The sequence below is a fragment of the Camelina sativa genome, chromosome 6 (genome assembly GCF_030686135.1).
Source record: "Camelina sativa cultivar CO46 ecotype springtype chromosome 6, ASM3068613v1".
Classification (NCBI taxonomy): domain Eukaryota; kingdom Viridiplantae; phylum Streptophyta; class Magnoliopsida; order Brassicales; family Brassicaceae; genus Camelina; species Camelina sativa.
In genome coordinates this window covers 1,461,703-1,488,545 of record NC_141885.1, presented here as the reverse complement: position 1 = coordinate 1,488,545, position 26,843 = coordinate 1,461,703, and the positions used below count along the sequence as shown (strand labels likewise).

Genomic DNA, 26,843 nt, shown 5'->3' with positions numbered 1-26,843 from the left:
TAACTAACTTTTTTTGGTTTGTTATTACTGGACCACAATTGACCGACCCATCAGCTAAATATTTATATTTGTATTTTTAAGACATATTTTTTTATTAGTTTAAAATTATGGAGTTGTATAACATTTTAATTATTTTAGCATATATATTTGGTTTTTTATTTCTATTATTTTATTATTTTATAGTCAAATTTCCTACTAAATAATATATTATTTTAATCCTCATTTCAATATTTATATCGTTATTTCGTTGTCAATTTTTTTTCAAAAAAAAATATTTTAAAACTATTTTCTCCACAAAAGCTGAAGTTATTAACTATCTTAATTTAATGTGATACTATTTAGTTGAATGAAAATTGTTGTGGTGTTTTAATTTCGACCAAATCGATTATCAAACAATAATAAGTGTTTTTGTTTACACAATTCATTAATTCATTTTTATTATTTTCGTATAGTAATTACTAGCTAGATATGAATCTTTTTTATTTTAAAGTTGTATCCCAAAATTAACATCATATATTTAACCTTTACATTACCTATAAACATATACAACGGGGATAACCAAAAATATTAACCTCAGATAATTAATTAGCTGACTCTTAAACCCTTTCCAAACTTAAAAGGTTACTAGCACTTTATGTGGTTCCATTAAACAACAATTAGTACTGTTTTGTTTTAACGATTTTATTTACAGCATATTGTACGGGAAAGAGAATATTTGTTTCAGACTCACTGGAACAAAGCTAAGGGGATGTTAGAGGAATACGAGAAAGCTGGCGACGAGCAATCTAGGGGCCATGAAACACGTGCCTACGCACGTGAGGCTGTCTATATATTACATTATCATGTTTTTACATGTTTTTAAGTCTTTTTATTACTATTTCGTCACCAGGTACCATTTACTGGTTGGTTTCGTTAATATAGCAGCATTTGTAAAATTATTTGATTCCAACTCCTGATTATGCTCCGTCAATTATAAGTTTAATTATATATAAATAAATATAAACACTTTAGGTTGCGCCGAAAGATTCTACCGTGCACTAATGGCCACTATTATCCAATGAAGAATGGGCACGTGTGAGTTGTCTGTGTGTGTAAGTCTTAATATGTCCATGTGAATTGTGAAGTATTATTGGACGGTGCTAAAGTGATTTTACGAATAATCTAAAAGATCCATCTTTGAACCAATGATCTAATTTTTTCTATTTACTATTGCTAGTCTATCCTTACTAAATTTCTCGTTAGTTATATAACTTTATATCATGAACTTAAATCATATTGTCCCATGAAATAGAGAACTGAAACAACTATTATGCGACAATACCAAAACCATGATGTCGAGAACAAATATCGACTATAGATTGTTTTTTCTTGTGGTTTATCTTTATATACACACCATCATTAACTAAAACTATTTTAAAAATATTGTATTGAGCATTTGCGATAATACAATTATGAAATCAACGAGTTTGATATAGAGGCTGTTTTTTTGGTAAACGCTCTGGCTGCGACAGCGGTAGATTGAAAAAGCGTGTCAAGCGGAGTGGTAGTAATGTTAAACGACACCGTGGGCTTGAAAATTATAGATCTAAATGAGTTGCAGATGGCATCCGTTGAGTCGCGACGATATCAAATCGATCGCTGAAAAATATTAGCGACATATCAATCTCCATCACCGTTCATCATCTGCGACACTTCTCTCTCATCTCTATATATTTTGCTCTCCGGCAACACTGTTTTTCTTCTTTACTTGTCGCTGCCGCAACGTTTAGCAAAAGAACAGCCTTATAGAAAGAAAAAAAAATGTATTTATGACTAGACGGCATATTCAACTTTTTTAATAAGTTACAGTTTTCTGTTTATGTTATCTATTTGGAGTTACATTCACAAATCTAGTGAGTTTAGAGTTAGATTAAAGTTTCATAGTTTTTTTTTTTTTAATAAAATGTTAAATTATACTCAAAAGAAAAATAGCTTTGTTACATCGTGTACTTCGTTTGGCGAACTGTTTTAGTAAAAAAACATAGAGATATAACTACAATCATTCTATCTATCTGTTAAACTTATAAAATTCATCAGTCTTCTTTTGCTTATAGCTAGATGTAACTAACATCATGTTCGTGTGCACCATATATCTTGTGTTTTCTTTGGATTTCCATATTGTTTCCTTTTTACATAGGCTAATAACATTTTCAGTTTTAATATCTTAGCTGGTCGCACAAAGATCAAGACCATCTTAAACTCTAATATTAAACCACACCAGAAATTATATATATATGTGAACATCGAGAAAATTGAACGTCTAAGAAAAAACGAATTTACATTAGGATTTTTTTCAAAACAAAATTTACAAATCAATATATGAACAAGTCGGATTCGGACCTAAAAAACAAACAAGATGATGTAATTTTTGTTGTTGTTGGGACAATTAAGGTGTTTCTTCTAGTTGCTTTTTAGATTTCCACTTTTTAAATGATTTAATGAAGTGAGTGTGGATATAAGAGTTCGTAAAAGAGCTGTCTCCACGTGACGTGATTCTTTTTAATTTCTTCACGTTCTTCCCACATTTCTATATCTATCTTTCAATTCGATGGTTACATTCTCATCTCTCAACATACTGTATATAATGACCATTATTTAATTATATAAATTAACTTTAAACAGTTATACGTGAAAGCCCCATCCTTACGTATCTGTTAATCACAACTATCACCTATCGACAGAGAAAGACAAAATTGCCAACCAATCACTATTGTTAGAAACAATATTTATTTAAATAACGCATATCTCTTTTTATTTTTTTACTATATAGTATTTTTTATAACGTATAAATTTTTGGATCTGTCGTTTGAGAAACGACGAATGAGTTATTTTCAGGCGTCAGCCATTCGACGCGCTCGGCGTTAAGGAGATGACGTGTTAAGTTATGGTACATAAGTTTTTTTTCTTCTCTTTGTTTTGGTCGTAATAGCCGCTGCGTTCAACACGTGCTCTTTCTAAAATGTACAATTACTAGTAGTTCATAATTACTAATCTTTAATTAACTTATTGATTAAACCTTTTCATAATTAATTGATATATTTCCAATAACCCTAAACCAACATTTGATAATAATGTTATTGCACAATATCATCACTCCCCAAGAAGATCAGAGCAGATTAAACCGAAGGTGTAAGGTTCAAAGTTTTTGGAGAAACCGAGTCAATGCTACCATTTTTTTTTTCTGTGGTAAATTAGAAAGTAGTATGTTTTGTAATTAAGCTTCAAATTTTGGGAACAAACCCAAACACACATGCTATGTATACATGCAAGCAAACAGTATATCTTCATGAAATTAACAACATTAATAATTTAGTGTACATTATTTTAATATTGATAGATTAATTTCTATGTCATGTTTTCGAAACCAAAAAACCTAAGACGTGGGTTCGATATTTTGTTATAAAATATGTCAAAATATCTTATAATTTCATGAATTATTTGAATGATTGATCTATATATTATTTAAGACCAACCTACTTTTATATTTAATTACTAATATTTATTCATATTATTTTATAGCACCACAAACAAACCAATTACACCATAACAACTAAAACAAACCTAGAACGTGGAGTTTCACACCATAACTAACAACTCAACTCTACTGAAAAGGATTAGTTTTTGAACTTTTGATAAAAGTGCATTTGGTAATTAAGAAAAAAGAAATGGATTGGACATAAAAGAGCTGGGATCGAGGTCATGTGTACGTGTAGAGAAGGAAAGAAGAAGAGAGTGACAAGGGGGAGAGATGGAGAAAGAGAGACGTAAGTATTTAATTGTGTGTGTGGCTCTCTCTCTCTCTCTCTCTAGCTTTCATTTTCCACAAGCAAAGCAAGAATAACAATAGTATCTCATCTTTGTATTTTTTTTTACCAATACATCATATGCACTTGTTAGGCACACGTCTTTTTCTTTTTTTCCTCCTTTTTTATCTACAACTTTCTTCTTTTATTCGTTTAATTCGGCTCCATCACGTTCACACACATTTATGTCATAATGTTTTACAAACATGTTTACATTAGTTATTGTAAAAATATACATATTCTTGTAATAGTGACATTGGCATGCAAGAAGAAAATAATGAAAACATGTATACAAATCTCTTGTTAAACACTATTTTCTTTGTTAACACCTAAAAACATCTCGAATGGTTTTACCTATTTTTTCCTCTATAATAGAGGAAAGTTTTGCTACAATGGTTTTCTCTATTTTTTTTTCTAAAAATCTAAAAAAGAATATTTCAAATAGATTTTTTTTTTACAATTAACACCTTTTATTTATAAAAATTGCAACTAACTCATTTTAGTTTAAATTTGTAACACTTTCATAAAATAATTATTTTTATTTAAATTAATTATTTATTATTATAAATAGCATTACATCGTACAAAAATTATAAAATATAATAGATTTTTAACCATGTGCATTACTGTATTTTTCCCAAAGTAATTTACCGGATTATTAAGTTACTAGTATTGGACCCGTACATCGTACGGGAAAAAAAAATATTATAAAGATTAAGATGTAATAAAATTAAACATAAATTATTCACACTAAGACATATACTACAAATGTGCCATTTTGTATAAAAAGATATATATATATATATATATATATGCAACTTTTGATTTCATGTACAATACAATCGACAAAAATGAGACTAAGAAAATGAAAATGAATTATCTGTTATGTTAATGTCATCTATCATTACAGAGACTACGAAAATGCAAAGTTGGGAATATATATGTGGACATGTTCATTATTCACAATTAACAGTGCTATCATATATATGTCTCTTCTATTTGTGTCCCTTTTCTATTGAATATTACTTCCATCAGATCTAACCAACGCCATTATTGTTTGAGCTCTCTAGTTATCATCATCGATCATCATCCTCTTGATGAATCACAAACCCATTCTTTCGATGATACCCATTAACCGACAATACAACAATAAATGCTTTGAGGACATGATCTTGAACCAAAGTAAGCAAATTTTTTTTTGTAAAATACAATTGAAAACATAGTCAAGCACAATAGAGTGTTCAACTGGAGTTTGTTGGGTATGAAATAATGAAAGCAATGTAGAAGTGGCTAAATATAAACAATTAAAATTAAGCTATTTACCTTGTCATCCACCACTATTAAATCAAGTCCATCCACAATTTTCTCCAGTTTATTGTGATTCAGATCATCTTCTCAAATTCAAGCAGGTGGCTACCACAATAATACATGAAATGAAATTGAAAAATTGACATTAGAATTAATAGACAAACATTCTGATAATAAAAACAAATTCTAAAAAATCTATGAAGAGAAAGAAAAAATCTAGAACACTAACTACCAAATCTTCCAAATGAATAGATAAATTCAGAATCAATGAGTTCAAGAGAAATGAATGAATATAAACAAAGCTTAAGTACTCACCTTTCTGAGAATTGTAACTGTAGGTTTATATGGCAACCAGAAGAAGAAAAAAATTGGAGAGGAAAACAGAGAAAATCGTAATCATAGTGAACAGGAAGAAACAAAATTTGGTGTTAAATAGGAGATTAATTCAGTTATAAATCTTGATCGTGGAGGTGATAGTGAGAGTAAAATTAGGGATATATTTTTACAGTTTTTGTTTAAAAATTCTCAGGAACAAAAAAAACTGAAAAATATTTGTTTTAATTTTTTTTTCTTTCCACGATCTCTTGCTTTTTTTTATATATACATATTTGTTTTTAATTTAAATGTAAAATAGAAATCTATGTGGCATGATATAATTGGCAAGGTGACTTGTGCTTTATAGGATAAAGGATTAGTTTTTTTTGTATTAAAATAATTATTATGGATTGACTGAAAATAAATATTATAATTTATAGAAATTATCTTTTCCAAATGGTAGTCTCAATATTTTAGACTAAATATTTATACTTAAATTTATATTATTAGTTTCTAAAAATACTTATTTTATTAAATTTGTATTATTAGTTCTTAAAAATATTTATTTTGGTCATAAATAAAATAAGTTTAAGATTAAGAGGACTATTTTGCAAATAAAATAGTTCACATCTATTTATAGAGGAAAAAATAGAGTTCCTCTAAAAATAGGAGAAAAAAATAGCAATCTCTATTATAGAGGTGATAATACAGATCCATTGTAGCAAAACTACTCTATAATAGAGTTTACATGTGAAAATAGAGGACCATTGGAGATGCTTTAAGTAAAAAAACAGTTTACGAAATAATATTGCTATTAATTTAGTAACACATGTTCATATAAGAACTTATCTCCCTATATGATTGTACATAAATAGTTGTTTTTATTTTATATATTATCATGAGTTTTTTTTTTCCACAAATTATATATTATCATGACTATTCCTTTTTAAATAGCATGTAATTGTGAGAGTTATATGAATTTGAATGGTAACGCAACTGACGATATTAGCATACTAGGTTTAGACCCGCATGTACGTGCAGAGTTATTTCTGCATAATCTTTTTAAAAATATAATTGCCAAGCGATCAAACCCGTTTAATATGTCTGATTGAAACGTTTAATTTTTTTTTACCCGACAAAATCTCATTCTTTGTAATTCATATGAGTAAATAATATATCCGCATATGTTCTGCTTGAATTCTTGTTCCCAAAATTCTCGTCCCGTATTTTGTCATACATGAATGTACCCACACAAAATTCTCATAACCTGATTACTATGGAACTAATTTTTGAACGATTTCCTAAAATAAATACATCTGTTGATTAATCTATTTTTTTCTTCTTAATATGTAAATTGGGTCAGTTTGGCAACATGAATATTTGATATGATTTTTTTCTAACCCTTAAGTGTATTCTCCAATTAATAGTATAGATTTCCTTCAATTATTGGATGAAATATTTCTTAGTTATACTAAGGACAATTTAATGTAAATCCCCTATAATTTAGTTATGGTATTATATCACTGGATTTTATAAATTTTAATTGGTCATTAGATCTCTATATATCTCAGATATTGGTATAATATTATTACTTGTTGTCATTTTTATTGGACTGGATTTTCTAAATTTTAAGATTTTTGTAAAAATGCTATAACTACATATTTATATATAATGTTTAACTATATAATTATCCAAATTAAAGTATATATTCATGTCATTTTAATTGGTGATCATATGATTTTTTGGGCAAATATTGTTTTTAGTAAAAGAATAAACATTGAGCCAGTTTCAAATGATTTTCGATTCTTTCACCATTAGAGCTTTATAAAATTATTAGAAAGGTAACATTATTTATATTTGTGAAGAAATGATTTTCGAAATATATATATATATATATATATTCACATCTCATAATAAAGTTATATTATTATATTACAATACATTGTGAAATTAATTTAATTTTAAAAATATGTAGGGGATAATATTTATCTATTTTTTAATAATATTTACCAATTTTAGACTTTATTGGAGAAAAATATTGTGTATATAAATAAATCGAACATCAGTAGCCGTTGACAAAATATATATATATATATATAACAGTGGCAGTTTTATGTAATTTTATGGAATATTAATGGTGAACAATAAATTAGGTACGGAGCTCTCTGGCGACAACACATCAGCTTTTTTTCGAGAATGCTATCAAATTTGAAAACTACAATCATAATGCAAGCTCCATCATTGTTTATTCTTCTAATAGGCTTAATATTTGGGCTAAATCTACCACAGTTATAAATTACAATATGGGTCGAGTTAAAAAAAAACTACAGGCCCAACCTAAAACCCCATACCGATCCATTAAAACGACATATTTTGGTTGGGCATTGCATCCACTCTGGTTTTGGTGTCGGTGACGGTGAGTTTCGTCCGCTATTTCTTTGAATTGAAGCAACGGTTTTGATCCGATCAGATCAAACTCAAATCCAACGGTGGTGATTACGTAAATCCCGAGACGAAGACGTTGACTAGTAAGTTACGACCAGTAGGTATAATCTCAGCCGTCCATTTAACAGGATCGACGGTTCCTGTAAAAAAACGAATATTCTACTTCTTCTTTCTTCTTCTTCTTCTTCTTCTTCTTCGTCACTTTTGCGCGTCTCAATCACTCACACACCAAAATCGATCGCATCAAAAAAAAAAAATCACCCGCCCGAATTTGACTCTCCGATCGTCTTCCTCCGAGTTGAACCCCTAGAATCTAGATCTTTTGAGAAATTGGGCTTATCGTAGTAAAATCTGATTGGATCGGAATGAGATATTGTTGATTTCGATTACGAAATTAGGGATCTGACGATGAGTGACTCGGTGTCGATCTCGGTTCCGTACAGAAATCTGAGGAAGGAGATCGAACTCGAGACCGTGACGACGAAGCCTCATCATCATCAAAACGAATCTGGTTTTTCGTCCTTCTCTGAATCTGCTGCTTCTCCTTTGAATCACCCTGATTCGGCTGATGGTGAAGCCGTTTCGAAGAATTGTAGCTTAGTAACGTTGGTTCTTAGTTGTACAGTCGCTGCTGGAGTTCAATTTGGTTGGGCATTGCAACTTTCTCTTCTTACTCCTTATATTCAGGTACTAGTACTCTTGTACGCTTGTGGCATTTCGAGGGTGTAGCTTTTGTACGAGGAAGTCGAGTACTTTTTGTAGGTGACATATTGAAGTGTTATACTTTTGATTAGGTAGTTGTTGTTGGCCAATTTTATTTGACATTGGAGTTTGGCTAGATTGCTTTTGTTCGTTCGGTTATATAAGCATTTGTGAAAATTACAAGAGAATTTTTAAAGCTTTCTTTTTTAGAACTAGTGTATGTTTATTCAGAATGATTATCATAGGATTGAATTGTGTGTTTAAACATGTCTGTAATATTTTGTTTGCTGGCAGTAGTTTATTTTCTGGTTGCTGATGAACCCTTTTGAGTTTTATCTAACAGTGTTACTTTTGGCTGGTCTATGCAGACCCTTGGAATATCACATGCTTTTTCTTCATTTATTTGGCTATGCGGCCCAATTACAGGCCTTGTGGTAGGTTTGCAATCAAATTTTCTTTTCTTAGTTTGAGCAAGTTATACTAACTTGGACGTTAGGATCTCACGAGATTTGCAGATTTGGTTTCTCTATATAGGATAAGAAACTATATTTCTTATGCGGGCATACATTTTTCTACCCCATTTTGTTAGTACTTATTTGTTTGTTGGGTTTTAGGTCCAGCCTTTTGTTGGCATTTGGAGTGATAAATGTACTTCAAAGTATGGAAGAAGACGACCATTTATTCTTGTTGGATCAATCATGATCTCAATAGCAGTAAGGGCCTATAGAAGATATGATTTCTTTATAAAATTTCCTTTAGGATATAGCTGGCTACATGGTGTGTTTATATAAGCTAAACAAAAGCTTGCAATTTAGGTGATAATAATCGGGTTTTCTGCAGACATTGGATATCTGTTAGGAGATTCAAAGGAGCATTGCAGGTTGCTCTCCTTCTCCCTTGCTTATGGCATTTTTTGTATGGAATCTATAAATTAAATTAATTGACGACTTGATTTGTATCTGTAAATGCAGTACTTTCAAAGGCACGCGAACCAGGGCAGCTATTGTCTTTATCATTGGGTTTTGGTTGTTGGATCTAGCAAACAATACAGTACAGGTTCAGATCTGCTTTATCCAATCTACTAGAGTGGATAATATTAGTCACTACCTCTATACCAAGGAATGATGTTTTCGGCTTTTTTTTCAGGGACCTGCTCGTGCTCTTCTAGCTGATCTATCAGGTAATAATGGAATATTATACCATACATGTAACAGACCAGAGCTTCTATTCATACTCTAGAATCAGATTAAAATGCTGTGTATCTAGTTCTATAGAAAAACACTTAAGGAGATGTCTCTTGTTATCCTTAGGCCCTGATCAGCGGAATACTGCAAATGCTGTGTTCTGCTTGTGGATGGCTATTGGAAATATTCTTGGGTTTTCTGCCGGTGCTAGCGGACATTGGCAAGAGTAATCTTCGAGATCCTTATTCTCAAAAACTTGTATTCTGTTTCCTCATTTGCAATTTTGCCTTTTTCGTCAGCTGTTTAATGATCAGACAATTTCACTGAGCAGATGGTTCCCGTTCCTAACTAGTAGAGCATGTTGTGCTGCGTGTGGAAATCTCAAAGCCGCGTTCCTTCTTGCAGTGGTAAGCAGTATGTTTAATTTTCTGGCACATGCATCTTACTAAGCTTTGTACAAATTCGATGGAACAGTCTGGTTTTAACCAAACCTCACATGTTTATATATTGTGAGTCATATGTCGCAAGTTAAGGCATTATGTCTTTATGATTTATGAGGTGGTTTTGAAAGTTAAATTCATATAAATGCACCTAGTGGCTTTTGTTCTTGTTTTGTTGTCTAAAGATATTTTTCTATATGTTTATAAAGTTTTATCATTTTCTCAGGTCTTTCTCACTATATGTACTTTTGTCACAATCTATTTTGCCAAAGAGATTCCTTTTACAAGCAATAAGCCAACCCGCATACCAGATTCTGCACCTTTATTGGATGATCTCCAGTCTAAAAGCGTTGAGCACTCAAAGTCCAATCATGGTACTACGAATGGGATCAAGTATGAGAGAGTGGAACGTGATGTGGATGTACAGCTTGGCAATACAAAGAATGACCATCAAGAGGAGACCTTTGTTGATGGCCCTGGATCTGTTTTAGTGAATTTGCTAACTAGTTTAAGGCATTTGCCACCGGCTATGCACTCAGTTCTCATCGTCATGGCTCTTACATGGGTGAGTGCCAAAGAAACATTAGTTATTTACCTTTCCGAAACTGTTTCGTGTTCTTAGTTTCTTTAATGACCTTTATAATTTTTTCCTTCTGTTGTAATTTGGTTGTGGTATTGTACCTTGCAGTTATCGTGGTTCCCCTTCTTTCTGTTTGATACAGATTGGATGGGAAGAGAAGTTTACCATGGGAATCCAACGGGAGATAGTTTGCATGTGGAACTCTATGATCAAGGTGTACGTGAAGGTGCACTTGGTTTGCTACTAAACTCGGTAAGAATGGTTATAATAACCTGTTTTCTAATTGCTCTGCTTGTCAAATTCAATCACTCGCCCGTTATTGATTTTTTTTTTTTTCCGTTTTCCGTAGGTTGTTCTTGGGATCAGCTCATTTCTCATTGAACCAATGTGTCAGCGGATGGGTGCACGGGTTGTATGGGCTCTGAGCAATTTTACTGTATTTGCCTGCATGGCCGGAACAGCTGTAATTAGCTTGATGTCTCTCGGTGATTACAAAAATGGAATCGAATATGTAATTGATGGGAACAAAACAACAAGAACTGCAGCCGTAATCGTCTTTGCACTCCTTGGTTTTCCTCTAGCTGTATGTATTTTCTTTAAACCATAATTATCTTTTTGCAACTTTTCTTTAAATATGTGATAAACCCATACTATTTTCTTCTTAAATGCAGATCACATACAGTGTCCCTTTCTCTGTCACAGCAGAAGTCACTGCTGATTCCGGTGGTGGTCAAGGTCTGAGAAAAGATTCATATCTTCCACTGCATTCATAGTTTTGTACTTAAATCTTAGATTTCAGGAATCCCTAATGGTTTATTTTCCCCCACTCTAGGTTTGGCTATTGGAGTGTTAAACCTCGCAATCGTGATTCCCCAGGCAATCTCTCTCAAATCTAATTACAGTGATCAAATCCATTCTCTTGTATAATGCCACTCACTTCGAGTGTAGCCTTGACTCTTAATAAGTGTCTGAATATGGTTTTGGTTTTAAACAGATGATAGTATCACTTGGAGCGGGTCCATGGGATCAATTGTTTGGAGGAGGAAACTTACCAGCGTTTGTTTTGGCGTCTGTGGCTGCTTTTGCTGCTGGAGTTATCGCCTTGCAAAGGCTTCCGACACTATCTAGCTCGTTCAAGTCCACCGGTTTCCACATCGGGTAAAATCTTTATATGCCAGGATCACCAATACAAAACCGAAACACAGGGTCTTTTCCGACAGTATAGACATAAAAATTCAGATTTAGATCCATTCGATTCTTTTTGACCACGTTATCCTCTCGGCGTATATGTATGTAGTTTTTTGTACATTTAGTTTTTTTTTTATATATTTTTTATACATAACAATGTGACTCTAAATTTACAGTACCTCTTCTCACTTTAGCATAGTGATTATCTTCGTTATTTTGAATCATGTGTTTCCTTCCACAAAAATAGAAACTTGAAGCAACATATTCCAAACTCAACTGTCCAACCTATAATACTATTGGTTCTTTAGTCTATGATGCGTACGTTTTCCCAACATTACCAGACTAATTTAAATCATCTTTTGTTAATATTTTCGTATAGGAAGAACTGTTCATATGAAGCAATATAAAATTTAACATCATTAGTAAATCAACATTTGCATCTCAAGTAAATAATTACATACAACGACTTAATGACTCCTTGTACCCAAGTTTCTATTTTAGGTGGTACTAAAGAAACAAACCCATTTCTAGCTAAAGAAAGAGAACACTAATTCAAACTAGTTTCACCTATACACAATGTACGAAAATCATAACCAAACTATATCTGCAATAACAATAATAAAAAAAGATGTGATATTTGGTTATATGTGACGAAACGTTCGTCTATAATTAATTTATAGAAATAATGTGTCCATAAAATAATAAATGCTCATATTAATATCGTGGGTTGTTGAATTTGTTGATGGCAGAGTCTGTGTCTATAACGTTCCTATTATACGCATTTCAAAAGAAAGAAACAACATTCAAACTACAGTAGTTAGTTTCACGAATATATATATCAAAAACCAAACTCTATCTTCAATTATAACGAGACAAAACAAACCGAAGTTAAGTCTAAAAAATAATTTAAGTAGACAATGTGGCCAAAAATAATAATGACCATTATATCGTGGGTTGTTGAGACACCCATAACAATAAAAATAAAAAACATTGAATGCCTTTGGTTTCTCCTCCTTTAAAAACCTTGTGTGTACATTTTCTTCTTCATCAACTCATCCTCATTATCTCTCCCTATAATTTTTCTCTCACTCTCTAGATCTCTCTCTTTCTGAACTTTCGCCAAAGATTGATCAATATGGCCGCCAAGGGAAGAGGCAGTGCATCATGGTCCGTTGGAGCTATCGTGGCTCTTATGGCTGTGTCAGTGTTGTTGCTTCATGCTGACTACGCTCAAGCTGTGACTTACACGGTCGGTGACTCTGGTGTCTGGACCTTTAACGCTGTGGGTTGGCCTAAAGGCAAAAACTTTAGAGCCGGTGACGTTCTCGGTATACTTCATATCCTTTTTAATCAAGTTTCACTTATTACTCTGTTACTCATAAGCAAGAAATTAAGTTTTCTAATCTTCATGGCGGTTCTAATTAGTATGTTAGACAAGGTGTGCTTTTGTAAAAAGTACACGACAAATTAATTGCTATTCATCCTTAAAGTTCATTATGTACTGTATGTTTTAATGTTCAAATGGAAGTGTTTAGCATATAAATTTGTAGTATAATTAATTAGAGTCAATATTCTAATTAGCGAGTGAATAGAACCTATAATGTATTTTACTTAATTTATTTATTAAATTAGTTGAATTAAAGTTTTGATATGATTAATGAACACTATTATCGTGGTTAACCTATAGAGTTAAGAAGTGTATGTATACTTGTTATATATTTAAACTCACACAATACAGCCATTTAAACAAGCTAAAATAACCCTTTTGGTCATGCACATACAAAATCGTATTTTTAAATTTGACTTTTGTAACGAAAATTCCTAATATATACAGTTACAACTAGTTTACATATCATAGTGTCAATAATATGAAAGAGAGCGGTTAAATAAGTTAATTTTATGATTTAACTTTAAAAATTATTTCCTAAATGTGTTGCAGTGTTTAACTATAATCCGAGTATGCACAACGTAGTGAAGGTAGACAGTGGAAGTTACAACAGCTGCAAAACCCCGGCAGGTGCGAGAACTTACACTTCAGGCAAAGATCGTATAACTTTGTCTAGAGGACAAAACTTCTTCATCTGCAATTTTCCAAACCATTGCGAAAGCAATATGAAAATCGCAGTCACCGCGGTTTGATCGATCATCGAGCAATCAAACTAGTTTGATCACATGCATGTTATGTTATTAACAAAATATTAAGTATGCAATAAAGTTCGTGTTATAATGTATTTCTTATGATATGTTTTCTGAAATATATCTGGTGCGTTCTCTGTTGAGAACCAGAGTCGTCGATTTAGTGATCCTCTATTTTATGCAATATGCAGTATCAAAACAGTCCTCTTTCAAAAAGAATGAAGTTTCCAAGTGCCAACCATAAGCCTGATATAAAATCTTAATCTAGAACAAGTTCATATTGATATAACTTCATTTTGGGCTTGGTGATGGCTGAAGCCCAAACATTACAATTGCTCACTAGCCCCTTAACTGAGCTAGTTAACTGTTTTGAGGGTTTTTGTTTGTATTTTATTTATTTATTTTAGAAAGATAAGGATTTATCTCATTCTTTTTTTTTTTTTTTTTTTTTTTACTATAAGTACATATTTTCATATGAATTTATATTTCACTGCGAGAGTCTGGGACTAATAATGATATTGTCGTATATGATTATAATCAGACAATAATGTGACAGCTAAATTTAAATAGAAACATAAAGAGATATTATATAAAATAACAGTTATGTTACCGTTTTGGTCCTACTCCAACATACACACCATTCAAGCTTCGGGTCACGCCCTCTGGCCTCTGCATATCAAATGAGCACTGCCTCCCTACCTCACACTGAAAAATAATATACTATTAAGGATTATTTTAACTAATTTTTGACATTATTTTATACATATGTATACAATTTTGATTATCGATTTAATTAATAATGATTTGCATTTCAATTAAATTATTTTTTTATTTACCAATCATTAATTTTGATATGCGCTATCACTATGGTGCTGAGAATATGCAACAAAAATGTTTTATCTAGAACATATAATCTTTTATAAGAAATAAACTGGTAACGTAAATTGTTATCTGGTTTATATAAATAAAACACTAAACCGGCTAGTCCGTCTAATCCGGTTATTATCATTCCAACCCTAAATTAAATTCAGATCGTTCGTTATATGCAATGTTGTTCATATTTATCAAGTTTGATTTGAACCATATAAAGATGACGTTAACCTTCATTGGATTCCAATATGATATAGAATTTATGGTAGATACTGAAATTGAATATAATAGAAGAAGTGTTAATGTGTGTAGAAGAAGTAAATAGGTTAGGTAGGTCATAGGTTAATATTTTTTTAAAAAACATAGAGCTTATTAGTAGTTGAGCCTTTGCTTTGATGTCTGACACATTCTCACCAAATCTGAGGCAGTCTTCTCCATTCCCATGACTTTAACCATTATTCTTCATCTTTAGTTGTTCACAATATAATAGAATATAAAGAACTACAATGCATTTCAATCTTTCTGTTCTATCTATCTGATTTCACAAAACCAAAAATAAAACCTTTACCGACAGAAGTTTGTACCGAAAAAAGTTTGTACCTATCCACAAATGAAAAACCAAAAGAGTTTGACATATAATCATTGTAATATCTTTGCAACTCCTAACAGATTATGAAGTGAAATCCAAAACACTTATATATGATAAGTTGATAACCAAATAACCATAATTGTGTTTGTGATTGATGAAGTCAAGATCAACTTGCTGCTAGTTCTTTTGCGTAAAATGTTAAACATTAATGGACTACAATTACGAATAATGCGTATACACACACACACGTATTGACCTATACGCACATACAGGCGTCATGCGTGTGTATATAGAGTGGATGGGCGGTGGGATCTTATCCAAAAGAAAGAAAAACTGATGGAGGATTGATTTAACAAATTGCAACTCTAAAGAAAGAGAGAGAGGGAGAGGTCTCTCAACTTTCGATAAAGACGACATGCTTGCAGAATTATATCATGGTTTAAACCTTTAAGCCACATGCATGGCCACATTGCGTACATAGGTGAAAGCAAGAGCAGTAACTTTAAGTTGAAATAGTGAAAGAGAGGCTCAAATATATTTCTTCATTCATAAAACCTTCAGAATACATAATCTATGTTTATATAGAAGAAGACATAAAGAGACACTATGACCTAATAATTACAAAGGTAGGTGGATATCTGACAAGTGTCTCCATCAACAGCATAGAATCGGTGAGGTAAGAGTAGCAAATTGGTTCCTTGTTTGGACCACATGGTGAACTGTATTTGGCATTACCTCCGTACGTTGCAGAGCACATGGTGTGAGGATCTTTTCCTTGTTACCGTTGAAGCTTGTGGTGAGAAAGCAAACTGTAGTGGGCTTGATTGTTTCTTCGAGACCCAACCTTGTTTGCTGGACTGAGTTTTCAGTGAGTCCAATAGTGATACTCCTTACATTCCCCTGCAAACTTTGTGTGGGTGGAGAGACCACGCCAAGTTTGTGTCTGAGGTCAGTGAAGACCTGCAGTGGCAAAGATTTGGTGAAAATGTCAGCAAGTTGGTACTTTGCTGGAATGTGATAGACAACCATAGTTCCCTCTGCAACTTGTTCCCGGACATAGTGATAGTGGACCTTAAAGTGTTTGGTCTTTTTGTGGAGTGTCGGGTTCGCAGAGAGATAGACTGCAGAGAGGTTGTCATAGTACAACTCTGGGGCATGGGAGAGTTGCATACCAATGTTTGCTAGGAGATCTCTTAACCAGTTTACCTCAGCAGCAGTGTCTGACAAGCAACGATACTCTGCTTCAGTAGAGCTACGGGAGACTGACGTCTGACGTTTTGCAGATCATGAGATGAGATTGTTCCCTAGAAAGGTGCAATAGCCACCTATAGAACGACTAGTAGTTTGGCAACCCGCATAGTCACTGTCACTATATGCTCTTAAGGTGAAATCCGCATTCTTTGAGAAGGAGATACCATAGTCAACAATGCCTTTGATGTAGCAGATTATTCGCTTTAGCAGGTTGAAGTCAGCAACAATAGGTGCGTGCATACGTTGACAGACTAGATTGACTGCAAATTGTATGTCCGGTCTTGTAAGAGTGAGATATTGGAGCTTATCAGCGAGACTCCGAAAAATGTGTTGGTTGATCAAAGAGATCTTCCTGTCCCTTGACCTTTTGGAGCTCAAGTGGTAGCGGTGTGGAAGCAGGCGCACAATCTGCCATACCTGCAGCCAAAAGCAATTCCTCTGCATACTTATGTTGGTTGAGAAAGAGGCATGTGGTGTGATAGTGAGCCTGCAGACCAAGGAAATAACTTAGACGTCCAAGATCTTTCATACGGAACTCATCATTCATCGATTGTAGTAACTCATTAATCAGTTTTAGACTGTTCCCAGTGAGAGCCATATCATCAACATAGATTAATAGGATGATGATATCATTATCTTTGAGATATATGAAGAGAGAAAGATCTTTGAAGCTGCATTCGAAGCCAAACTTCAAAAGAAAAGAGCTAAACTTATCAAACCATGCTCGTGGAGCTTGTTTTAACCCATAAACAGCTTTATTAAGCTTCCAAACATGTGAAGGGTGTTCACTGTCTTTAAACCCTGGAGGTTGTTGCATATACACTGTTTCAGTCAAATCACCATGGAGAAATGCACTCTTGACATCTAACTGCTTGATTTCCCAGTTGTAGACTGTTGCAGCATGAAGAACAAGACGTACTGTTGCAGTTCGAACCACAGGACTATAAGTTTCAAGGAAGTCAACACCTTCCTCCTGATCATACCCTTTTGCAACTAGACGCGCCTTTAGTCTGTCCAAACTACCATCAGCCTTGAGTTTTGGTGTAAAACCCCATCTACAGCCTAGAACATTCATATCTGGCTGATAGGGAACCAAGGAGAATGTGTTAGTGTCAACAAAGGACTCGACTTCATCTCCCATAGCAGTTGTCCAACCAGGGTGCTTCAAAGCAGAGGCCACCGTTTTTGGTGCTTTTTCAGTGGTGTGTGTCGCATGGAGTGCATCCTTTGGATTCGGCTTGCGAACTCCATCTTTTCCTCTCGTGACCATGGTGTGATCATTTACAACCTGTGCTGCAAGAGGGGGAAAGTCATTCTCTGCAAATAACGGAGCATTTGGAGGATAAGCATTGTTGTCATTAGTATCAGTGTCAGTGTCACGCGAATCCGACGAAGAGGTTGAGGATTCTCCTGGTGTTGTCAAGATGGGACTTGTAGGCACATCAGGTGCGGCTGTAACAGGTGATACAAGACCCAATTCCTCCGGTAGAAAGCAAACTGCAGTAGGAGAAGACTGTAGAGGTTTAAACCCTTTTTGCCATGCGGACAGTAGTGGTGTAGTTGCAACAGGAAGAAGAGATGAGTAATCTGTTGCAAAGGATAAGTACTTTCATCAAAAAGTACATGTCTACTGATATAGACACGACCCGTAGGAGGATAAACACACCTGTAGCCTTTGTATTTATCATTGTATCCTAGAAACACACACTTCAGGGACTTAGGATCAAATTTATTTTCTCCATAAGCTCGGAGTGTAGGATAAGAAGTACTACCAAATATCCTTAAATATGAGTAGTCAGGTTTGGTTGCAAATAAAACTTCATGTGCACTTGCAGAAGCCTGATGAACAGATGAATGAAGAAGATTGATGATGTGATTTGCAGTGAAGAAGGCCTCAACCCAGTAGTATTGTGGTACCTTGCTCTCAAACATCATGCTTAGGCCAAGTTCAGACAAGTGCCTATGTTTTCTTTCAGCTAGGCCATTTTGTTGTGGGGTGTGTGGACATGAGATAAGTTGTTTAATGCCATTGTTTGCAAGATGTGTGACAAATGATGTACTAATGAATTCACCGCCTCCATCACATTAAAAACTCTTGATTTTCTGAGTACAATGAGTCTCAACTAAACTTTGGAAAAGCAAAAAGACTGAGTAGAAATCCGATTTATTCTTCAAGGGATAAAACCAAGAGTATCGTGAATAATTGTCAACAAAGATCACATAATATCTAAACCCCTGAATTGATGTGACAGGAGCAGGACCCCACAAATCACAATGCAATCTCTCAAGAGGCCTACTAGCTACAAAAGCAGAAGAATAAAATGGTAGTTGAGCACTCTTGCCAAGCTTGCACGACTCACAAAACTTGTTGGTGCGTTTATTAATTGATATTGCTGCAGAAGAGGAAAGGTGTTGAAGAATCTCTGCACTAGGATGACCCAACCGCTTGTGCCATACATCATCACTTGCACTGAGTTGACGTGTAGAGTAGTGGGCCTGAAATGCATGATTTTTCAACACATAGTGATCCCTACTCCTGTTTCCGGTTGTGAGGAGCTGCTTGGTATGCTTGTCCTTTACACGCACACTATCAGAGTCAAACTTAATGGAACAAGGATAGTCTGTACATAGCTTAGAGACTGAAAGCAAGGATTTTGTCACATTAATACAGACAAGAACATCATTCAAAGGCAGAAATTTACCTGATAGAGTCTGCAGAGGCACAGTTCCAATGTGTGTGATTGGCAAGAACTCCCCATTATCGACCATAATTGAGTCGTTACCGTGATAAGACTGTGAATGTTGCAGGTTTGCAGTGGAGTTGGTTATGTGGGCTGTAGAACCACTTTCAGGTAGCCATTTTGTTCCATTGTTATGACAGTCATTCTCGGAAACACGCATAGCAGCAAGATCAGAGGCTTGTTCCTGGACATAGTCTTCATTGAAGCGGTTGTAGCAGTCATACACACTGTGGCCATACTTGCCACAAATCTGACAGGTTGGTCTTGAGGAACATGTTGTCTTAGCCTGACTGTCTTGTCCAGAGGAGCCGCGGCCATGTTGTTGAAAGCCACGACCTCGAGTAGAGTAGCTGTCTCGACCTCTGTAGCCACCACCAGATCTACCACCTCGGTTGCCTGAGCTTCCTCTATCGAAGTAACTTTTCTCAGCTTGAAACGCGAAATGAGGAGTAACAGCAGAAGCTGATGAATAAGTTTTGAGCTTATCATCAAAGCCTGTGACTTTGAACACAACATCCTCATAACACGGACCAGGAACAGAATCCATAGAGTGTTCTATGACCGTAGAGACAGATTCATATTCCTTTCCCAAACCCGACAATAAACCATGAATTTTTTCCAAGTCGGTCATAGGAAATCCAATAGAATCAAGCTGATCAAAGATTTGCTTAATTTCACTAAAATATTCTTCCATGGTTCTACCTATCTTAAGGCAAGCACGCAAGCGATTCTGAAATTCAAAATTTCTAGTGGTTGAGACCCTATTAAACTTTTTAGCAAGAGCAGTCCATACCTCTTATGCAGATTGCATACCATAGACCACCCTCAGAGCTGGTTCTGACAAGAAACCGAAAATGCATACCATGACAAACTGGTCATTATGAATCCACTTAGTAAACTCCAGATTTGGCTCTTCAGTGACTCCAGCCGTGCCTGTAACAGAGCGAGTAGCTTCCGGTCGAGTGATTGCGCTAGTGACATAGCCAAGCAGCAGTCTGTTTTTATACGTATACACATATGTGTGACGTGCGGTAACGTACATATTCGTTCGTACGTCAAATGCATGCACGTATATGTGAGAAGTAATTGTGATCTGTGAATTTCTTTTTTCATAGCAAAAAGAAAAAAAAAGAAGTAAATGTGAATTTTCAATAGCCAGTTCATATTTTTATAAACTACTATCGTGTTGTGTTTTAGATTTCCTCACTTAATTATTGGCACAAATCATTGGTTATATGCGTATCTTAGTTTTTGATTCAACCACAAAAAAAAAAATCTCTCTAGTCAAAGTGGTCAAACTGACAACCAAAATATTAAATTGTGTACTTATCCTGTTCATTTCGGTTCTTAATCTGACAAGTTTCTATATTATATTTGTTTGATTAAAAAATATTATGAAATATATCTTAAAATGCTGAACTGTTGCTAATTTTATTTTTAAATATAGAATAATTATATAATTGATATCTAATTTATTAAAAACCTTAAGTCAAGACACACACTCTTCCTCCCTTGGGTCATAGCCAAATATTGTTGTTGGATATCATTAATTATAATTTAGGCCCAATTAACCAAAATTAAATTTCATTAAGCAAGGGCTGAGATAAAGATAAGCATCGGATTCCTAGAAGCTTGGGGTCGTAGGGAGAGCGTGCATGGAGAAACATTTTAAAAGCCAAGACTTATAAAAAAGATTTGAAAAATATACGAAAGAAAGAAAAAAGAAGGCTTAGGGTTTTAGAAAAGTCGGGTTCAAGTTTCTAAAGTGAGGCGCCCACACGGTTGTAGGAATCCCAAGCAATTCAACATCTACAAATCAATTTTGACATTTTTAATCCAGATTCTATAAGAATGATCAAATTCTTTTCTTTGCACACGTGGGCCAGATTTTAGATTTTTCTTATTGCTTTTCCTAGGAAGAAAAAATTGTTAGCATGATAGTTTTGCTTTGTTTATGAATAGTTTATCACTAAATTTTTAAAATTGAATAAAAGTATCTTCTTTCTAATACGTAAAATTTATCAACGGAATTTTCTTTTAAGTGCTGTCTTTATTTATGTTTTAATTTGGTTAACTTTGTACAATGAATGGGTTCCAAAAAAAAAAAAAGAGACAGAACTAATGATGATAAGGGGAGCGGCCTAATACCCAAAAATCTAGAGCCTACCTTCTGTAGTAGATAAAAGTGTATATAAAATTTCCATTTAATATTTAGTCAAAAGATATCAGATTTTATTAGAAAGTACAATGGAAAATAAAAGTATGTATAGTTAATTTCTTCTAGAAAACCTTTTCTGCTTTAACATTTGTCCATATTAAAACCTTTCTCTCTATCTCTATACTCAACTTGCGAACAAGCAAATCCCTAGTTTCCGAACCTTACCAAGATATTTTTAAAACAATTCACCGGTGGGTTTAAAATGGCTCCATTTATGTCAATTTGAAATAACCATATGATTTGGGATTATCCAATTATTTTGTTCTTTTTGTCAACAGTTATCCAATTAAATGCTAATAAACAATACCTAATTGTTTGCCCAACCAAAAAAAAAAAAAAAACTATACCTAATTCAACACATAAATCCTAGTATAGAGTGAATTTTTTGGGCTATAATCATCATTATCTAGCCACCGTATTATTTGTATTTTAAAACCTTTTGAACTTCTTACAAAGTTTAACACGTTTCTCACGCAATAGTTGATTTTTTCAGCTACATAATAAAAAGGATTAGTGGGACTTCATAATTATCCAATACCTTATATGCTTTCAATAATAAATAAAATTCAACATAATGTGATTAGTTTTCAATATATTATTACAGGACCACGGCATGACATGTTGGTTTATATTGGTATTCTCGTTATTTTATAACCCGAATTCATGTCCCACAAAATACATATTGTTGAAATAGAAAGTTACAAACTAGCAGACTTTTAATAGGCCTTTCACAATTAGATCCGCCAAAAATTAACCCAAAAAATGCTACAAATTCTGTTAAATATGATGTCAAAGAAAAAATAAATTTATGTTAACACACTATAGTATAGACATACTTTGATAACACCGACAATATATCTCGTAATTCTGTAAATCTCATCATCCCCCTAGAAAACAATCACAACATAAAACAGTTGTGTTGTATTTAGGACACTAATTGCGGTATGAAAACGTTTTTCTCATAGTTTTATGGACATTCAAATCCATTTATCAAAACGTTAACAATATCGTTAAGTTTCTCTAAATTATGTTGTGCAACGTGGCGAGAGCTGAAGTGGGAACACAATGGAACACGATGACACGCGGGTCAAAATGATTGGAGCAGAGGCCGCTCTGCTTGGCATGATGAGATCATATGTTAAAGAAGATGAAAGTAGAAAAAGAAAGAGCACACATACACATCTTTTATTCTATCAAACATTTATATTATACTATGCAATAGTAAAAGATAAAACACTATAAATCTCTTTTGGAAATTGGGCCATTCCTCCAACAACAAAACCCACCTATTCCCACTTAACACTAGTTCTGTTACATAACCAATCATTTCAATATATATAGATTAAGCTTTTTTAATAGTCTCTTTTTTTTTTTTTGGCAAACTTTTTTTAATAGTCTCTTAAGTAGTCATTTTACTCACTACTCTTGCCACCATCTTCACTGGACCACTCCCTCATCAAACCAATAGAATAGTAGGACGTAATTATATCCGAAGATATATAATTTCCCACTGGCTACATTTTTGGAATAATTAGAGTACGTACTTAAGAAATAAAAACAATGGGACTATCCTATTAATGTTGATAAATGAATATTTCTATATTTTTCGAAAAATAAATAAAACCCACTTATTACAATGTATTAATGTATTCAACTTGACATTTAAAGTGATTTGTGTAAAATTTACAAATCCTATGTTATTCAATCATTGATTTTAAAAAGTCTATTAAAATCCACTGTTATTGAATTGATGATTTAAAAAACTACTTTAAAATCCACTGTTATTCAAAATAGTTTGTGGATTTAGATTTTAATAACTTTTAAGGATTCTAGAGGATTTGAGAGGATTTGTTTAGTTAAAAATACAGAAATCTAAATCTCATGGTTTTAGGTAGGATTTGAAAGAATTTTACAGAAAATCATATCAACTTCCCTAAAATCTATCAAAATTCCAAATTTCTTAAATCTCTTCAAATTCTCCAGAATCATAGTTTCAATACACCCTTGTTGGAGGAAATCTCGAATATAATTTAACCATATTTGCATCGATTATATGGTATATGTTCTATAAAAACTGATGTTAATCTTTTTAAATGTTATGGTAAGTAAAAGAAAATTAAATATTTTTCTTTGTCACAATACACATAAGCTCTCTGCTCTATATATATATATTTTTTTGTTACGTAGCAAAATATTTCGTTTAAATGCTTATTAATAAAATGTGGACTCACCACTATTCATTCTTTTCTTCCTTTTTCTTTGATAAGCATGCTAAGTAGACCATACATTAATAGTGTTGCTTTGTTTTCCCTATGGGGCAGAGGATGGAACTCTTTAGAGTACAGCAACAAATATGCGACCCGATTTAGTGTGTTTTCGAAAATTTGTGGGGGATTAACAAGGCAAGTGTCTGGGGTTTAGTCAATTTTTTTTTGCTGCTAAGTCCATAAGAGTTGGCCATAGCCTTGAAAAAATAACCCAATCAATCTCTTTCCACATCTCCTTTATATTTTCCGTTTTATCTTTTAACTCCTTCCATCATCAATATGAAACCCACCATCATCATGAATATGCGTATGATAAATTTATTTATGCAGTTATAGTTGAGTCTATATACAGCGTCTTCGCTTAAATTCCAATTTGTGCATCATACCTTTATATTCCATGCATTTTATATATTAATTTTTATATAGAGTTGATATGATATAGATTTTTGATTTGGTTAAGGTTTGTCTAAAAAAATATTTGTTTTAATTTGGTATTTTGGTGTTTAACATGTCGTAAAAGTAAGATTTAATTGATGAGCTTTTTTTTCTTTTTGCTTTTTTGTGTCAACAGTTATATTATGAGTTTATGGTATGCAACTATTAGTGTAGTGAATGGAAATCTTACGAGATTGATTGCTTAGGAAACCTCGAAGAATAAGATGTGAAATTAATTTAATATAAATAAAGGAAATGCATATCAGTATATGTAGCTGGTGTTGGTAAAGTTGCATTATAGGTTTAGAAAATAGGAAGCTGCATCCAATAATTTATCCAATGAGAATATTATGTAGAAATGATGTGAAAAATGTTCAATCTCTTTCAAAGTAGAGCCCAAAATCCACAACATGACAATTTTTTGTGGCATAAAGAATTGAGAACGACCCATGTTAATAACATGATGTTATGGACTATGGAGGAGGGAATCCTTTTTCCTCTCTTTCCATTTTTTTTTTCACAATAAACTTTAAGTATTTATAAACAAATTAGTTGTTCTTATTAACCATTAGTTGGTTTTGGATGTTCATTTTTATTTCCATACATAAGTAATTTAGATAATCTAAACCAGTACTAAACCAATACTGGTTTGTGTTCTATAAATTAGTTCCTAAGTTTTGTTTATTTTTTATTTTAAAAATGAAAAGGCTTAGTAGTTAGATATTACCAAATTGATGAGTTAAAATTTAGTTATTCTATGATGATTCGTCTATAATAATATATCGTACTTAGTTGATGAATTTCGATACATAGTAAAAAAATAGCAAATAAAATAATGTGAAACCATTTTACTTTCATAAAAGTTTATAAAATATAGAATAAATGTATATTTCGAAAGGGGGAACGAATATTGTAAAGACTATAACTTTGTTGGCAGATAGAAAAGAAAGAAAAATGGAAACTTTAGTGTAAAAAAAATGTGAAGCTTTAACAACAAATGTGATAAAATGAGAGGAGAAAGGAGTGAACTTTTGCATTGGGTTCCATTTTTTATCATAGAGTCGGTCTTTTTGTGGCTGCTTGTGGGCCTTTCTCATTTCACCGACCTTTTTTACTTCCATTGCATCTACTATATATATACACTATAATGTTTATTTAAATCATTTATCAAAAACAATCGAACTTAAATTATTGAGATACAACAGTGAGAAAATGATATACTGTTGATCTCTGTTTAATATATGATGCGCGAATTAAATTGCAATTCTTATTTTAGCTCAACGATTAACATGCGCTTACGCTAATTAGTGTATCAATTTTATGGTGCATGCCACTAATTGATGAGAAAATGTTCCAATAAAAAGAACACGAGAACTTTAGGGTTTCAATATCGTTACTGTGGAACGAGTCCAACGTTCTGGCGGGAGAGTTTTTGGATTGTGATCAGAAAGAGACATTAATATTTTTAGTTCTTAACAGCTGCAGAAGTGAATTATAGATGTGGAAATGCAGAATAAACACGTACGGAATAATATATTAACCAAACGCATGAAACTAGATATACTCAATGGTAAAATTAAAATTAAAAAATAATACAAACTAGACTTTGTGAATGATCAAATATATATTGACGACCAAAAATTAAATAAAATAAAAACAAGAATGGTCAAATAGATACATGGCTTTTGTATATATCAAACTACCATCCACCCAACATCGCTTCGGATACATACAATCAAACGGCTCTGATACATACATACGTATAAGTTTCAAAATGAAAGGTACACATGTACGCGTGCATTATTATACGTGTAGGACGACAAATTTTTTACGATGTCTCATGTGGGATGAATGCTTACATCATCATTCCACCATATTTATATATTAGCTAGTTCCCTAGTTCCTTTTCTTGATCTCTACTACAATTATCGATTCTTAATTCTTTTCGTATCCACCATTTTCAAGTAGCATACAAAATAAAATATAGAATTAAATTTGGAAAACATATGATTACAATATCCTTCAAAACCCATTTTTTTGTACCAAAGAGAGAGTTTAAATAATGTAGGCCGGAAGATCTCACGTAGTATTTTTTATAAATACTTTCTAGTTTCTATATTATATATTTATGTCTTTCTACAACACTTACTATGTCTTAGAGACTTGCACATAATAATAATAACTTTTTTCATACTAAAATTTCACATGTACAAAGAAAAGAAGATAAATAATATGGAAAAATACACATTAAAGAAGAAGTAAACATTATTATTAAAAAAAAAAAAGAAGAAGAACTGTGATTTGTCAGAATGCTTCGCTGTCTTAAAAAATCC

At 32.9% G+C, this 26,843-nt stretch overlaps 2 protein-coding genes and 1 long non-coding RNA gene across 4 annotated transcripts; 2 read left to right on the top strand and 1 right to left on the bottom strand.

Moving 5' to 3' along the window:
* Positions 1 to 4,551: 4,551 nt before the first annotated feature.
* Positions 4,552 to 5,588, bottom strand: LOC104790056 (uncharacterized). The gene is made up of 3 exons (XR_768614.2): positions 5,465 to 5,588; positions 5,165 to 5,254; positions 4,552 to 4,956 (listed from the first exon to the last, which is right to left on the bottom strand). It is a non-coding gene; the product is annotated as an uncharacterized LOC104790056 (long non-coding RNA).
* A 2,270-nt stretch (positions 5,589 to 7,858) lies between these two features.
* On the top strand, positions 7,859 to 12,224 carry LOC104790055 (sucrose transport protein SUC3). Of its 2 annotated transcripts, none has more exons than XM_087455691.1 (14): positions 7,859 to 8,596; positions 8,980 to 9,045; positions 9,226 to 9,324; positions 9,427 to 9,491; positions 9,583 to 9,667; positions 9,758 to 9,791; positions 9,922 to 10,021; positions 10,127 to 10,202; positions 10,462 to 10,800; positions 10,924 to 11,067; positions 11,165 to 11,398; positions 11,487 to 11,550; positions 11,648 to 11,691; positions 11,810 to 12,224. In XM_087455691.1, exons 1-14 carry the CDS (start codon positions 8,318 to 8,320, stop codon positions 11,975 to 11,977), a joined length of 1,797 nt encoding a protein of 598 aa, XP_087311817.1. In that variant the 5' UTR covers positions 7,859 to 8,317; the 3' UTR covers positions 11,978 to 12,224. The 2 variants fall into 2 exon arrangements, with proteins under 2 accessions (XP_087311817.1, XP_087311818.1); XM_087455692.1 differs by having other exon boundaries at positions 7,871 to 8,596; positions 9,452 to 9,491.
* Positions 12,225 to 12,937: 713 nt separating this feature from the next.
* Positions 12,938 to 14,302, top strand: LOC104790054 (basic blue protein-like). The gene is made up of 2 exons (XM_010515753.3): positions 12,938 to 13,331; positions 13,943 to 14,302. The coding sequence occupies exons 1-2, from the start codon at positions 13,139 to 13,141 to the stop codon at positions 14,140 to 14,142; spliced, it is 393 nt and encodes a 130-aa protein (XP_010514055.1). The 5' UTR covers positions 12,938 to 13,138; the 3' UTR covers positions 14,143 to 14,302.
* Positions 14,303 to 26,843: the final 12,541 nt, after the last annotated feature.